The sequence below is a fragment of the Bombus bifarius genome, unplaced genomic scaffold (assembly GCF_011952205.1).
Source record: "Bombus bifarius isolate JDL3187 unplaced genomic scaffold, Bbif_JDL3187 scf7180000008210, whole genome shotgun sequence".
NCBI lineage: Eukaryota > Metazoa > Arthropoda > Insecta > Hymenoptera > Apidae > Bombus > Bombus bifarius.
Genome location: NW_022884513.1, coordinates 137,958 through 152,433, shown reverse-complemented (window position 1 = coordinate 152,433; position 14,476 = coordinate 137,958). Strand labels below are relative to the sequence as shown.

General features: G+C 40.4%; 1 protein-coding gene across 8 annotated transcripts in view; it reads left to right on the top strand.

Moving 5' to 3' along the window:
• Positions 1–14,476, top strand: part of LOC117210742 (DNA N6-methyl adenine demethylase-like) — a 142,359-nt gene that overhangs the window by 108,055 nt on the left and 19,828 nt on the right. For 7 of the 8 annotated variants that reach the window (XM_033454044.1, XM_033454048.1, XM_033454043.1 and 4 more), the window contains one exon: positions 5,940–6,179. In XM_033454044.1, the coding sequence (XP_033309935.1) occupies positions 5,940–6,179 (240 nt within the window). Of the gene's footprint in view, positions 1–4,635; positions 5,130–5,939; positions 6,180–14,476 lie in introns of those variants that run through there. The other variant, XM_033454050.1, reaches the window with a different exon arrangement.

The window sequence follows — 14,476 nt, the reverse complement described above, 5'->3', positions numbered from 1 at the left end:
TATTATAGTTTCGGTTCGATAATGTTGACCAAATCACCACGAAGCGAGTGTATTCACTCTACCGGTGTATCCAACACCAATTGCACGTTTCTACCAATGTACACGCCAGCATAATCTCACGGGCGTACACGTTAAGAGATTAATCAAAAGGATTACATGCTTTATAATAAAAAAAGAAACAACTTACGATGCAAATAGATATACTACACATTCTTTATAAAATACAGATATTGCTATTTTATTGCATTAAATGATTAAAATCCTTCCTGAAACGAAAACAATCTCAAAGCTCAATAAATAGAGACAACAAATATTTTAATCGAAAAATTTCTAGAGAAAATTGAGTTAATCGATATTGACTAAAGAATAGCTCGTAGACCGATTAACAGAAACCCGATCTCTCGTAACATAGTCGAGCAGATTGTAATTGGCAGTCAGTTGGCCCTTGCAAGTCACGTTTCCGTTGGAGCAACGATATTCCAGGCGATCCATGAACGGAAGCGGCATCGTTCTCGCGGCACGTGTTACAGCTGGAATCCTCTGTCACTCTGGCTGAAGAGTAAGAGAAACACAAGAAGTCGAGTAGGACAGAAACCGGGGCGAAATATATCTCAACGAGTGCGACCAGACGATCGCCGTTCAAGCGAACGCACTCTCTAGCCGTGGGCTTAGCGTGGGCCCGAGACCTTGTCTATTTATTAGGTTAAGTAAAAAGTTCTGAGCGTTTTTCGCTAGATGTCTTTAGTGAGCCATATCTCACGATGTGCACATCGCATCGAGTCATAGTATACACCGATTTCAAGGTGATATTACGCATCAAAAAGGTTCTTTGTCAGTTTTGTGTTCGGTGAAGCCAGTTGTGTGTTACAGCGTTCGAAAATGGAGATAAAAAAAGAGAAAATTCGATACATTCTTCAGTACCACTACGACCAAGGTGAAAAGGCGGAGCAGGCGGCCAAAAAAATTTGTGCTGTTTATGGACCCAGTACAGTATCGAATGCAACAGCAAAGCGGTGGTTCCAACGATTCCGTTCTGGTAATATGGACGTCGAAGATGAGGCACGCTCTGGTAGGCCAATCGTCGAAAATGTGGATAAAATCATGGAAATCGTCGAGTCGGACCGGCATGTGAGCACTTATTCCATTGCCCAGGAACTGAAGATTAGCCAGAAAACCGTTTGGAACCATTTGCATAAGGCTGGTCTCAAGAAGAAGCTCGACGTATGGGTGCCACATGAATTGACGCAAAAGAACCTTTTGGACCGAATTGATGCCTGCGATTCTTTGTTGAGACGTAACGAAATCGACCCATTTTTGAAGCGGATGGTGACTGGCGATGAAAAATGGGTCACATACGAGAACAACAGCCGAAAAAGATCGTGGTCCAATCGCGGTGGGCCGGCCCAAACGATCGCCAAGCGTGGATTAACGGCCAAGAAGGTTTTATTGTGTGTTTGGTGGGATTGGAAGGGAATCATCCATTATGAGCTGCTCCCATCGGGGCAAACACTTAATTCGGACCTCTATTGTCAACAACTGACCAGACTGAAGCAGGCGATCGACCAGAAGCGGCCAGAATTGGCCAATAGGAAAGGTGTTGTGTTCCATCAAGACAACGCCAGGCCGCACACATCTTTAACGACGCGTCAGAAGCTCCGAGAGCTTGGCTGGGAGGTTCTATCGCATCCGCCGTACAGTCCAGACCTGGCACCAAGCGATTATCACCTTTTTAAGTTTTTGCAAAATTTTCTTGATGGTACAAAACTGGCCTCAAGAGAGGCTTGTGAAAATGAGCTGGTCAAGTTTTTTACCAATAGGGACGAGGACTTCTTCAACCGCGGAATTATGAAATTGCCTTCAAAATGGACAAAAGTAATCGAACAAAACGGCGCATATTTAATCTAAATCGAATAATCTTGACTATGTTAATTTCATCGTCGAAATAAAGCGAAAAAGCGCTCAGAACTTTTTACTTCACCTAATATAAAGTATACAGTGTATATGCACACACGTGACGGCGTAACGCGTCACGATTCCAGCGATGCCGGCCAGGTAGCGCGGAAAATCGAACCGCAATAAGTGATTGGTAATTTCAAACCGTTCTGCAAGGCTGTTGTCCTGACACAGAACACGTCTCAGATCGTACAGGTGCATAGGTGGTATTTAACATATCTTCGAGCGAAAAGCTACGTGAATAACATTTCTTAGGTAAAGAACGACTCTGCCGTGGCCTTCTATTTTCTATCTCTATTTTTATTTCTTTTTATCGGTATTTATATATCGCAATTTCACTTTCGTTTTAAGAGCATCTTAAGTTCAAGTGTTAACTTGAACATAAGAAAGTTTCATATATCGATTCATTAGTCAGATCAATAATGTACAACGAATTGATATGGTTTTTAAATTGGAGAATTTGCAAATTCCAAAATTTCGAACGTTCGAAGCTTGACGGATCAAAAATTTAACGATACGATAATTTGCTAATATGAAGAAGCCGATGATTTAAAAATTTAACAGCTCGATCGCGATGTAATCGGATTTCATCGAAACGTGAAAATTCGGGAACTCGAAACGTAATTGTTAACAAATTTAACCGCTTGGCAGTTCCATATTTTTGAATTTTAAAGTTTTTTTAAATTCAACAATTTGAGTATTCAAAAATTCAGATATTTGTACTCGATTAACTTCCTACGAACCCATTTTCTTGCAACTCATGGTCGACTTATAATACCCTTACTTACCTATAATATTATTTGACGTATAATAACAGTTTCACGGATAATGAGCGAAGGATGGTTCCTCGTCCAAGAGTCAACAGGGTTCCAAGGGCACTTGTTCGATCAGCGCGGAAAGAGTTTCGTAATCCGATCGGCGACGATGTTACAGAATATTACTGATTGTATCGGGCGGTGAATTTATTGGGTACGCCGCACGGTGGAAATTTATGCGACGGAATTCAATTTACATTTATGACGGGGCTGGCCGCGTCGCGGTTGCGGCAACCTGTGCCCGCAACGAATAAACAACCAGCTCTTTATAATCTCGACCATCGTTGCTCGTCAACGTGAAACTCGATGTTCCCGTACTAATAATTCACACCTATCGGTGCTGGTTCGAGCTGGAGAATCGTGACTCTTCGTGAAAGATTTCTTCTGGCGAGTAGAGACGTGTCAAAAGGAAATGTCAGCATTATTGTGAGCAACTTTGTGTCGTAATTACGCTGATGGATTCGCGATGACAGTCTGGATGGATTTGCGGCCTATTTAACTCGGATTTACGCTACTTTCATTGATCGGGTTTCTCTGAACGTGAGATTGATTATTAGGGACTTTTACAGATTCTTGAGAGAAGTAAAAAGGATTTGGAATCTTTTAATTTTCAGACGTTCGAAGTTTCAAACTTTCATACCACCGAATCGCTTAATTTAAAAATCTTTAATTTTTTGAATTTTCGAGATTTTGCGTTATTGACATCTTTTATTTTTCTTTTCCTGTTTCTTTATTGTGTTCATAAAAATATGAACTTCCATAATTATTCGTAGTGCGCAAGTAAGATAACAATTCTTAAAGGTTTCAATAATTTCGCTATTCAGATTAATTATTCGTAAGTATCCTAAGACAGATTTATCGGTGATTAATGAACTCCATATTATACTTGCTTAAATAGTATGGATGGTACTTGAAGGTGGTCCTTGAAATTGTTAGTTTAGTTTAGGTTAGGCTCGTGCGCGGGATCAATTGATTGTTCAAGGCTAATCGAGAATGATCATGGTATTTATAAGCTTGGTACGTTTTATGTTTTATATTTGTAAATGATAGAATGATATAAACGTGGATGCAATTATTGTAATTGCAGTATAATTCACATTAGAAAACTATTTTAATATCTATGGATATACTAGCTACGTTAGTTAGTTATTACTGAAGGCAGTTATGAGAAGAATTCTTACGAAATTCCAAAGAATTTCCAAAGAATGATAGTTGAGGATGATGAAGTCGTTGACGTAAATTTTTCCATCATTTCTTCGTTTTTTTCTTGAAAACGATTATTATATCGAACATATAGCAGCGCCTAAATTATTCGTGCTCGCGTTTTCTGAGTCAGAAAAATCACGAATGATCGAAAACTATATGAGAAAATTATAATAGGATAACTTTTCCCTGGTTTTCTGCTTTTAACTATTAAATTACTACTAAACGAAACTGCTGATGAAAATGTAAATTCCTAGATTTATAGGTATTTTACCTGTCATTTAAAAGTCAATATCTGTTAAATATGCACGAGAGAGGTAAAAATAGTAAACTGTAAACCAAACAGAAACATTTTTTAACAATTTTTTAATTGCTTTCTATCCGTGACATTGTTCAGTTATGTCGACGTTTATTTATTATTTTATTTATAAATTAACCCGTTAAGAGCTAACGACGCGTTATTTCAGTCTGCAATTTTCCTCTCAATGAATGTACACCGTAAATTTCTATATTTTCTAGCATCGTTATTTCCTCCTCAACTTAGACCTTAGAACTTTATAATGACATTCGATCAATTTCAATCTCAATCTATAACCATTGTTTCTTTGAAAAACGCTCGAAATTTCACCAGCGTTGTTTCATCGATGATCTTTGTAAGTACACCCGCGAAACGTTTACGAGAGATGGTGATACCTCGAGGGACGTCGTAATAATTGATTAAGTTTGCGTTTGTGGCGGGGCATTGGGGGCGGTTGGGTGGCCGGTTATAGCTGTCGGGCAGCGGCGCTTGTTGAACTATGGAAACCGTTTCAGCCGGCTCGGCCTACTTAGGCCACCTTTGTATTTTTAGCATTAGGGTCACACCGTACGTCGTACGGTCGGCTACCGTGCCACACACCATCCTGCCTGCCTACCTTCCTTCCTTCCTCGCCATTTCAAAAGCGTAGCCGCCTCTTCTGTTTGTCGTGTGCCCGGCGTGACGTGACGCGTCGCTCGTGCGTGGGTGATTACAACGCGGCCCAATACAAGAAGAAAACACTTTGCTCGAATGAAGAGGAACAGGCAAGAACGCGTGTGTCGTTCAACCTACCTCGACGCCCCTCCCGAGGATGAAAGTTATTGGATAATTGGACGCGAGACGTCGCGCGTATATGTCCCGTAAATTTCAACCTCTTTCAGATTTTCTTGTTGTTCGTGTGAGAGCCTCTTTGCACGAACAACGTTTATGCGTTTCCAAGATATAGTTTATAGATGGCTGTTGCTCGTTGTGTTGCGTCGCGTTCCGTCGTGCTTGAAAACGACGTAATCGACTATTGTGAAAATACAACTACGCTATGACGAATGTGAACTTTCAACTTTTTCTGCTTTTTAAATTTTATAATCTTTTAAATTTCATAGTTCTCAAACTTTTAAACTTTCAAGCTTTCAAATCCCAAAAAGGTTTCTGAATCTTTCGATTTTCGAACTATTCAAGTCGAAGTGGCTGCTGCGATACGTAGGCAATTCCACTTTCCACTCGCTTCGACGAAACCCAACTAAGAATCAAATATTTCTCTAAGAAAATTGTGCTATTATAAATTCGTCGACGACGTTAATTACCTATACACACATAAATTTTTGCACTTTCGTAATTTTGCACCTTAGAGTACGAAACTCGCGCCCCTATCTCTCTTCCGATAAATAAAATTGATATATTAGAACTGTGTCCGTTATTTCTGTAGACGTTTCAATGACCAGATTCTAAAGTTCTTCAACATACGAATCTTCTGAAATTCCACAACTTTTCAATTTTGTAGAACTTGGAATTTTCAATCGAAGATGGATTACACAGAGCTTACAGCCGGAAGCTTTGAATAGAAACGACAGTGCAAACCCATACCATAAAAATCTGAAAAATATTTGAATATTCATTTTCGAAAGCTACTATTCATGTACCTGTCTGACGAAAGATTAACTTTTGTATTTCAGAGTTATCGAAAGATCGCGCGACAAGTGAGTACACCAGATAGCGCACCAGCAGGCTTAGGCAGTCCACAGGCTGGAATAGGCGGGCTGCAACAGCATCAGCAACAACCGCAACAGCAAACGCAACAAACGCTTCATCAGCCGGATCCCATGCAGCAATCCAAGGACAATCTGAATCCCGCGGCGAACCAACAAACCGGGGCACTTAGGAACGGAAATCCTCCGCCTCCTGTCGTTTCTATGGTAAGTACACACTCGGTCTCCTCTTATACATTACAAGATACTCTGAACGTTATATGTTTCGAATATCTGTTGAAACGTGTGCTTAATGTTCTTCGAATCCTCCTCTGATATCTATGACACGTAATCTCCCGTAAAACGTAGGTAAATCTTATCGCGGGGGAAATTTATTCATAGGGAAGAATATAAAACTGTAAGAAATTGCCATGTTTTGTGAATAAACTGTACATAATAGGAAGACACGTTCAGAGAAGGGAAATATTAATTTATCTTTATACGAGGAATATCTCGTGCATTGATGAGATACCAGACATAATCACAATATTCCAATTTTAATAGATGCTTCAAAATCGTACATATTGGAATAACTGAAAAAAGAAAATGACAAAAGGATGAACAAATTATGAAAATATAATTTTTGTAGAAAAAGAATATTAATTTAACTATACATGAGGAATATTTCACACGTCGATACCCAGAATTAATTAATCTGTTAAATATTTAAACTAAATAAGTGATCATCACACGCAAACACACAATTCTTTAAATTTTCAATATTTTATCTTCAATAAAATTTGCACGATTAACGTATTATCCTAAAATAAAAAAGAAGCGAAGATGTTACGTAATTGGATTGGAAATTTGTAAATATTCTGCTTGGAAAATTTCTTATCCGGAGTATTAGCCAGATTCTAGTTCGCGTGTTAGAGGGATCCGATTGTCTGGCACGATCTCAAATGGAGTTGAAAATCCTCGATGAGATTACAGGCGTCTTGGTCCCCAAGGATAACATCGATCCCTTCCTGCTTAGCCACTCCTCTCCCGTAATCTGGCACAGTATATCGGCATGTAACACGTAGCACTTGAGGGAATAAACAGTGCGGCCCTATCGGTATGGCCCCTTGGTGTATTTCGTGTATACCAATGCTAAACCGAGGCCAAGGACCTTGACCTAGACCATTGCGGTTCATTACTTCAATTTGTCTTCACCCTCCAAGGGAATACGCTTGCTCCTCCCCCGCTGTGTTCCACAGATTGCGTTTCACCAAACCAAAGAAAGAACCAAAGCAAAGTAAAAGTCGTTGCTTTCAAGAACCAAAGCAAATACTCGCGGTCTTTTCTTTCGAACGAACTGAAGCCTACAATTTGTAATTTTTGTTAAGAGCGAAAATAACATCTTGTATTTTTGTTTTAAGGAAGTTTTGCAAGATAGCGAAATATAATCAAGTAGAAAATTTTATAGTAAAGGTTCGAAGTTTTCTAATAATAAAAAATTATGATTGATTAGAATATACATTTTTCAGATTATCTTACTCTTCAGGAGGGATAACGGGATTGGAAATTTCATTAAAGCAGGAGTTATTAAATTTTCAGAGTTTCCCGTTGATAAAAGATTCGACTAATTGGAACATAAATCTTGCAAATTCTCCAAGGAGAGTGATAGAATACAAAATATCGTAGAGCTTCTATTAAAGTTTTTACGGTAAATATTATAAAGTTTAATACAAATTTTCCAAATTATGTCACATTTTCCAGCAATATTTCTAACTAAAATTGAAAATAGGGAAGATTGGAAATCTTTTGTCCAATTCCAAAAGTACGACAAAATTTCCACGGTACACTACCTTTCAAGATAGATTCTACTTACATAAAAAAAGAAATAGATTTTCTTAATGGGATATGATAGGTCCACTTATAATGAAATGGTGTATCTCCTAAGTCAGATGTTATTGATGTTAGAGAAATTATAACAACTCAGAGCAATTAGACTTAAAACGGTTAAACTTTCGTCCTCATAGAAATTCTTGCAGAGAATAAAAGTTCTTGAAACGTATGTATTAGTCTGGAAACAGTGGAAATCTTATCTTCGTACAAATTCTTACAGAAAATCTGTAATATCAAAGAACCTGTAATTTCATTTAAGAAAAGCAACAAAGTTCTAAAAAATGAGAAAACCTCCTCGACTCTCGCATCAAGCAGCAACTTGCACCGGTATAAACCAGTCTTTCAATCTCGAGGAGCTTCCTCGACGAGCGTCATCCGGACTGTCACTTTCAACGAGGCTGAGAGGAAGAGGAAAGTCGATCGAGGAGTAGGTTGAAACGTCGGAAGGAATGCGGTTCTCCACGATCGTTTCGAGCTTGTGCATCCTCTCTCTGGATTCTCTTTGGCCTGGTACTGCGAGGTTACTGGGCAAACCAGTCTGTCCAAGCGCGAACCGACTCTGTTTTCTGCTGACGAACACGTGTGAAGATTATCCGTGTGCAAAAATGCGCGTGTTAAACCCGCGATGTCTGTGCCGTGAACGAGGTACCAGTCGATCCGCGACTCATCCGGTTTGACTACCATCCAAGGCTGTCCCGTTCAATCCTCAGTTCAATTTTCTCCCTTCTGGCAGAAGAACGCGTTTCCAGAACAAGTAACGAGCAAACGGCGAAAATTTACCGCTCCGTTACTATCAACCATCGTCAGAGACATGCTAGAAATTAATCCTTTACTCATCGTCTTTTATTCTTGTAATTTCGTTATCGAAGGTGTAAGAAGTTGATTACAAAAATGTTTACTTCTCCATATTTAGTTTTCAGAATTGTTCGCTCTAGGCTTTAATTTATTTTCAAATGATTTCGTTCTTATTTCAAGCCATCAAATCTCCCAGACTTCGCTCGTATCATGAATTTAGGCTCGCAATGTATACGCTTTCCTATACTGGTTAATCCTTTCTTTAAAAAAGGCTTCCACGTTCATTCTCTGCAACGTATAACGATCTTCATCCTCCGAGCAACATCTAAAAATCTCCTCACAAAACCCTTCCCAACGAACATCTTCTTCCTCACTCGTACCCAATGTTGTCCACGCTGAAAATCTAAAATTCTTTATCCATTCTATCAAGGTGCAAATTCCACTCGTCTTCGTACATATGGACAAAAGGCAGGGATACAAGCACGTGTACACGATCTCTTTGATGATTTTTTTCTCCGTAGAATCTCGAAGAGTGAAAAACAGCGCACCCGCGGAAGGAATCACGGAAGATAGAGACAGGTATCGGCACTTTGCTCCACGCCGTTGGCACCCTGGGTGCGTCGATGTGCCAGGCTTGTTCCTCTCCGCCCGTCATTCTCCGCCTCCAACCCCGCTGCCACCTCTTGCTCCTCTCTTGATACTGCTCGCTTTTCCTTCCCCTCTCTCTGCTTCTCTCTGCCACTGCCTCTGGGACGTTCCCTTTTCTCTACCCCTCATGGCGTGGTCGCTGTCTCTCTCGCTAGGTCGGTGGTTCCTGTTCCTGCGGGTATTGATTCGCGTTGGCGGGCGGTCACCGCCCCCATAGTCGCTGTCTGCCGGTAGTCTACCCTTGCCCCGGCGTTATGCTGTTATTTCGGCAGCCGATTTCCTCGCAGCCCTTGTCACGAGGCAAAAAACCGCGAAAACGCGATAGCCAGCCAGTGCTCGCGCCGGATCGACACGCTACCTCGGTAAGAGCACCGTTCTTCGCATCGCGATACCTCTTCCTTCGTATCCTGCTTTTTTCTCCCCTATCCTCCAACGGTACAATCTTTAAATCTTCTGTTGGATAGAATTGCCATTTCGGTTTCATTTTATCGTTCCTTTTTTTTAGAAGTGAGACAGGAATTTCTGGAGCGTATTTTCTTGGGGATTTTTAGGTGAAGATTTTTTGGTCTTGAAACGAGAAACGAAAGAATTAGAAAATTAGAATGAAAAGTTATTCAAGTGTCTAAGAAAGGACATTGATTTTAAGACACAGGTCAATCAACTCTAAAAAAAATGAATTTTCTACCAATTTTCTTCTCCCTGTGTTAAGTATATTTTCATGCATTCGTTCGCATATTTTTCCTTATCCTTATTTTTTCGTACTTTGCTCGCCACCAGTTCCAAAGCGGGATAACGTATAAATCTAAAAGTACACAGAATGCAAAAATATATGAAACATCCAAACTGTAGTATTTGTCATGATATCTACTAGGTGAAACACATTTTTGTCTGGACTATATTTTTTAAATTACATTCATAGAAATTTCCGTAACTATATGTACTCCAGTAATCGCTATCCATTCAAAATCCCATTCCACCTTTACCATTCGCATCTCCAGTTTCTTCACGGGCTAAGGACTGATAGAATAGCTCGTGATCGTCTTAGATAGCTTGATCGTCTTAGGAAGCTTGATCGAGGTTGGAATAATTGCGGCAAAACGGCGTGTTGCAGTCGGTGACAGTCGACAAAGCAGCATAGCGACTGAACGAACGTACCAGAGGGCGAGCAGAAAGGGCAGCACGACGCGAATAAAGGGCTCGTGTTCTCGTGGAAACACGTGTTTCGTGCCGCGTTCCGGCGCGCTTGGCACACTCGCGTTATAAACGACGGGCCGCAGCGTTAATCGCGCGTTTCACCCCGTGTTAAACGAGGCTATCTGAGCGCGTAAACGCGGTCAGTCCTGCGATACGGTAATTGGCAATATCGTCGCCGATAAAGGAATCAACGTTACAGCCGGCCACCCGGCCCGACGCACAATTATGCAGTAAACCGAAACCGCGAAACGCGGCACGCTCGTTGTCCGAATGCACGAATTGCGTCCGACCGCGAAGCACGTGCGGTTTTCGCTCTGTCGCGATCCACGCACACGCCGTTGCGTACAATTCAGTTTGCTTTCTGCTTCTGTCACACGATTACGATCATTTTCTACGAATTGTCATACGAGTATACAGAAGAGCGTAGAAAAATGAGTAAGATAGACGTGGCAACTTCTTTTATGTGTACGATCGTGAATCGATTCTAATTGTTTTTAGATCGAGGAATACTGCTTACTTGCATCGACTGCATTTACAGTTTGCTACATCGGAATGTTTAGAGAGCTTTGCGTTATTCGTGGCTAACTTTTAAATTGGGAGTATTGGAAATAGCATGAAAAAGACGAACAGTTCCAATTGTGTTTTCTTGATCGGAATTAAGCATTGAAACGCTTACAGAAGTATCAAAAATTGATTACGAGATTAGTGAGAAATTAGGGATATTTTAAACAACATGTTTGGAGAAAGCGTCGTCGAACTAGTGGAATTGCGGATTGAGATTAACGTCTAAGGATTATTTTATAGAAGAGTCTTTAAACATTATAAATATGTAAATGTCTCAAGTTTAGTCAATGTGTGGCGAACTGCGTCTGTTCAAAGTTTTAAGACACGGAGTAAAGATCGCGCGAAGTAACAACAACTGTTGGTGAACACTTGTGTCGCGGAGAATGTTTGAAGAATATATTTGAATCTCTAACGGTTCGAGGAAAAAATAGTTGCGCTACTTATGGAGCAGAAGGTTGCCAGCAAGGTATACAACTCAAAGAATGTGTGCATTTGAATTCTTGATAAGTTCTAGGAAACGTAATGGTGTTACTGAGAATCGGTTCTACGAGCATCTAAAAGGTGATTAGCCTCGTATCGATGGAAATTTTAAACAGAAAGTCGAAAATCCTGGAACCAGAAAGTTAGGATATTAAGAAACCAGAAAATTAGAAAATCGCAGATCGAACATTGAAAAATCCGGAATCCGAGAATCCGATAATTTCAATTATTGGAAAATTCGAAAATTCGGCAATTAAAATTTCCGGAAGAAAAATTCGCTGCAGTCGTTTCATTCTTGAAACAAACTAGTTCCTATAATTTTCGATATCTATATTTCAATCCCATGGCTATATCCTTTATCCATACCCAATTCACAAACCACCATGAATTTCTCGACGCACGTCGATCTCAATTTCACCGCCGGACGCAGTGGTCGAACCGCGGACGAAGAATAAGCTCGCTCGCATTTCTTAGAGAAAAAGCACGGAAGGTGTAAGCCCACGGCTTTGTTTCGAGATTTTTTCTCCTTCTCCTTTTCTCTCTACGCGAGATCGTTTGAGGCGCATTGTTTTCGCCGAAAGCGAGCCAGTCGTGAATAAAACCGTCGGCTAAGATGTAGATAGCGCGGGATACCCGTTTCTGCTGTCCCCTTTCCTGTTTGCCAATTCTTTCTCGTAGGCTCGATTTAAACACGCCGGATTGTGCGCGTATAAATCCCGTGTCCCCCTTGCTCCTCAGGGGTGAGACGAAAAAAGGAACGAAGACGAAAATTCCGTCGAAAAGCTATCGACAAAAGCGTCGAAAATTTTATGGGCCCGATACAGCATCTGTCGACGAGACTATCCTCGAAAGGAACGTTTTAACGAATGAGCATATAAATCTTGCGGGTCGAAAAACCCGAAAAAAAAGAAGTACGGATGGAGTGCTTGAGAAAGTATCTTCGAACTGATAATTTCAATATCGAGACTTATATTCTTTTTCCATTCGATGAAGAATTGTATTATTCGTGCGAGAGTTATATTAATCGTTGTAAATTGTTCGTGTGTTTAGCAGTCTACGCCTTGAAATGTTTTAATATGAGAATCTTAAAATGAACAGATGTGGAAGAAATATTCTTAAAGTAGATTTAGATGTTCTTCGTTATTATTCATGTTATTCCGATATCGAAATATTGTTCGAATATTCTTTGAGAGAAAATATTCTTAAAAGTTGTACAAACGCGAGTCAATCGACAATTCCTCCACCGCGAACTTTATATTACAGTTAACCTTCTTGTGTAATATGAAACATTTTCCTAAATCCATCGGACCATTCAACGTCAACGTAAGATCAGCTGAAAGCAACGAACTAATACACCATCGTGTCTCAGGAATAAATTCAGATCGATTTCGTCGTACGATTGCAAAGCAACGGCGAGATAGAAATTTACAACGAGCCACTCCTCAACCCTTTTCCTTTCTGCTTGTCGCCGTCGGAAAAACGATGGAAGCGTCGGAGGCCGCGGTTACCGCTCTCCCGTAATCGTCGCCCAACATATAAACAACGCGATAAAAGCTGTTTTACTGCGCAAACGATTCCGTTTTTATCGGGTTTCATGGCATGTGCCGCTCGCCGATCGCTGGGTTAGAAGCGACACAAAAAAAAAAGAAGACAACAAGAGAGAGAGAAGAAGAAAAGGGAAGAAAAGAAGAAAGAAAAAGAAAATCATATTAAAGCGATACGCAAAAAACAGAAAAAAGATCGTTTAGCACCGTTATCTGTCGTACCACCAGAGGAAAGGGCTGCAGAAACGAGCTCCAATGGGGACATCGCGTTGATAAATGAATTTTCGTTGCGATCATCCGCGCGCACACGCAACGGATCGCTTAATGAAATAAGCGTATCGATGCGGGACTGATTGCTGTGGCTAATTCGTCGATAAATTTGCAGCCCCCTCTTGTTTGAGTCCGATGAACGACTGCCAGGGCTTCGAAGATGAAACGGGGAATGGAAAGGGCCGTAGAACGTTGGCAGAGAGAAAAACGGACAGAGAACGGTGAAATTAATTTCTGGCTCGATTTTCAAAGCGGTTTAAATTCGCCCCTGCCGTCACGCGTTTCGGCCGGCCTACGCGTAATCGAATATCGGTCGATCCTCTCGCCAATGTTCCCCTCGTGATCATTCGCGGATGGAACAGGTGTGTACATGGGGTAATTATTCGTTGCGTGTACTGGGGCGGGTCTGCTAGTTGGGGAAGATGAAGAATTTTTTTGAACAGCATGGGGTTGATGGGGTGATGCACGGGGTGGATAAAGCGAGGCGGAAGTATTTTGTCGAGGAAGGAACTGAAAATTCCTTGGATTCTTTTTCGTAAAATTGACGGAGAATTATGGGGTGGAAGAGAAGAAACGATTGACCCTGTTACGGTCCCTAAATGTTTCAGCTTTCAATCTCATTTTAATAACAATCTAGAAAACAACTTTGCATGTTTTCAGAAAATTGTTAGTATACGATTGAAACAAGACAGCATATATGTCAATAGCTTGTAGGTAACTCGATACGAATTCTTGTAAGGTTACGTGTATTATAAGAATAGGGTTGAGGGTTTAATTATGCCAGCCGTAAAATCTGATAAACGTAACGATGTAATAATATGTTTAACCTTTTACGTGACAGACATAGGTCTGATGCGGATCGCTCACGCTATATTCTTCTCCCAAAAAGGATGGGAGTGGCGAATGAGTTAGAAAAAGAACACGTGTGTATCGCAAACATTGTAACGTTGGATTATGTATCGCTTGCTTTAAAACATATCGTTATAGTATAAATCAATTCTTAAATATTTTTTACTTTTACCGGTATATAAGTGATTATTACGATATTTACTTCTCATTATTTCTTTTTTGTTTTTCTCTTCTTCTTTGGAATTAACTACATTTCACAATCTTTGTGAGCAGTTTCTGAATTTAATATTT